The sequence below is a fragment of the Oncorhynchus gorbuscha genome, unplaced genomic scaffold (assembly GCF_021184085.1).
Source record: "Oncorhynchus gorbuscha isolate QuinsamMale2020 ecotype Even-year unplaced genomic scaffold, OgorEven_v1.0 Un_scaffold_4437, whole genome shotgun sequence".
In the NCBI taxonomy this organism is placed as follows: Eukaryota; Metazoa; Chordata; class Actinopteri; order Salmoniformes; family Salmonidae; genus Oncorhynchus; species Oncorhynchus gorbuscha.
Window position 1 is genome coordinate 32,501 of NW_025748450.1, and position 2,342 is coordinate 34,842.

Consider the following 2,342-nt stretch of genomic DNA (forward strand, 5'->3'; position numbering starts at 1 on the left):
GGTTCATGCATGTAGTTGACTGTGTTGTGGTGTTGTGAAGATTTAACCTCGTTGGTAAAAAAAAACAGCTCCCTGATTGATCCGCTTTTTCCGTCCTGACCTCTGACCAACAGCAACACCTTCTTAGAGGTCAAGTCCGTCTCCAACCAGATCTGGAAGTTCCAGCGTTACCAGCTGATCATGAAGTTCCACGACCGGCCCCTCCTCCCTCCGCCCCTCATCATCTTCAGCCACATCTACATCGTTCTGAAATACGTCTTTCGTCGCTGCAAGAGGAGAACAGAGGGAGAGCAGGACGACAGGGACAACAAAGGACTACGTCAGTGGTTTTCGGGGATATTGGTTTACTGATTGGATGACTGGTTGATTGGTCGACTCTGATTGGATGACTGGTTGATTGGTCGACTCTGATTGGATGACTGGTTGATTGGTCGACTCTGATTGGATGACTGGTTGATTGGTCGACTCTGATTGGATGACTGGTTGATTGGTCGACTCTGATTGGATGACTGGTTGATTGGTCGACTCTGATTGGATGACTGATTGATTGATTGGTTGACTCTGATTGGATGACTGATTGATTGGTTGACTGATTGGTTGACTCTGATTGGATGACTGATTGATTGGATGACTGATTGATTGGTTGACTCTGATTGGATGACTGATTGATTGATTGGTTGACTGATTGGATAACTGGTTGATTGGTTGACTGATTGGATGACTGGTTGATTGGTTGAGTGATTGGATGACTGGTTGATTGGTTGAGTAATTGGATGACTGGTTGATTGATTGAGTGAATGGATGACTGGTTGATTGGTTGAGTGATTGGATGACTTGGTTGATTGATTAGCTAGCTGGCTAACTGGCTGAAATGGTTTTCTGGCTGGCCTGCGGTTGGTTGGCTGTCTGGTTGGTTGGCTGGGTTGACTGATTGGATGACTGGTTGATTGGTTGACTGATTGGATGACTGGTTGGTTGTCTGGTTGGTTGTCTGGTTGATTGGTTGACTGATTGGATGACTGGTTGATTGGTTGACTGATTGGATGACTGGTTGGTTGTCTGGTTGGTTGTCTGGTTGATTGGATGACTGATTGGATGACTGGTTGGTTGTCTGGTTGGTTGTCTGGTTGATTGGATGACTGATTGGATGACTGGTTGATTGGTTGACTGATTGGATGACTGGTTGGTTGTCTGGTTGGTTGTCTGGTTGATTGGATGACTGGTTGGTTGTCTGGTTGGTTGTCTGGTTGATTGGATGACTGGTTGCTTGTCTGGTTGGTTGGCTGGGTTGACTGATTGGTCCTTCCGAGACAGATGTCAGTGCGTTCTACCAGGTTTCAGAAGCAGTTGAACTCCACCAACCCCGGCTCCAGCGTGACGTGTGCTTCTCTCTCTGACAGAGCTGCTGCTGAACGCTGAGGAGCTGAAGGCTCTGTATGACTTCGAGGAGCAGTGTGTGGAGGAGTATTTCAGAGAGAAGGAGGACGAGGAGCAGTCGTCTAGCAACGAACGCATCCGGGTCACATCGGAGAGGTCGGAGACCGGACAGCTATGGTCTTTCCTCTTTGGGGGAACTACTTACATTTAAATTAGCCTTGTAGAACTGTCTCAGTATTCGCTACGGTTATTCATATTTATTAGTAATACATTTGGTGTAATCCCAATACATTTGGTGTAATCACAAGACATTTGGTGTAATCCCAATACATTTGGTGTAATCCCAATACATTTGGTGTAATCCCAATACATTTGGTGTAATCCCAATACATTTGGTGTAATCCCAATACATTTGGTGTAATCCCAAATCATTTGGTGTAATCCCAATACATTTGGTGTAATCCCAATACATTTGGTGTAATCACAATATATTTGGTGTAATCACAATACATTTGGTGTAATCGGCAGGGTGAGTAAAGAGTTGTGGTACCGTTGACTCTCTCTCCTCTCAGGGTAGAGAACATGTCGATGCGTCTGGAGGAGGTGAACGAGAGGGAGCACTCCATGAAGGCTTCCCTGCAGACGGTGGACCTGCGACTGGGTCAGCTGGAGGAGTTCTCTGGACGTATGATGAACGCCCTGGAGAAGCTGGCCGGGTGGACCACAACGACCTGGTCAGAACCCAGTCGGGGTCTCCTCGGTCTGCGACACGTCCTCTCTGCTCCGTCACAGCTCCATCAACAGGTTCATTAACAACTTTAATGACTCCAGATGAGAAAGACGGAATGGTCTGCTCTGTCATGTACAGTACAGTAGTCTAGTGTTTATTAAGGATGATGTTTACTGATGATCAGTACAGTAGTCTAGTGTTTATTAAGGATGATGTTTACTGATTGTCATGCAGG

General features: G+C 46.3%; 1 protein-coding gene across 1 annotated transcript in view; it reads left to right on the forward strand.

Moving 5' to 3' along the window:
- Positions 1-2,111, forward strand: part of LOC124028561 (transient receptor potential cation channel subfamily M member 1-like) — a gene marked incomplete at both ends in the record, with an annotated part of 31,224 nt that extends 29,113 nt beyond the window's left edge. Inside the window, 3 exon segments of the mRNA XM_046340606.1 lie at positions 114-319; positions 1,401-1,533; positions 1,950-2,111. Coding sequence (XP_046196562.1) covers positions 114-319; positions 1,401-1,533; positions 1,950-2,111 — 501 coding nt within the window.
- Positions 2,112-2,342: the final 231 nt, after the last annotated feature.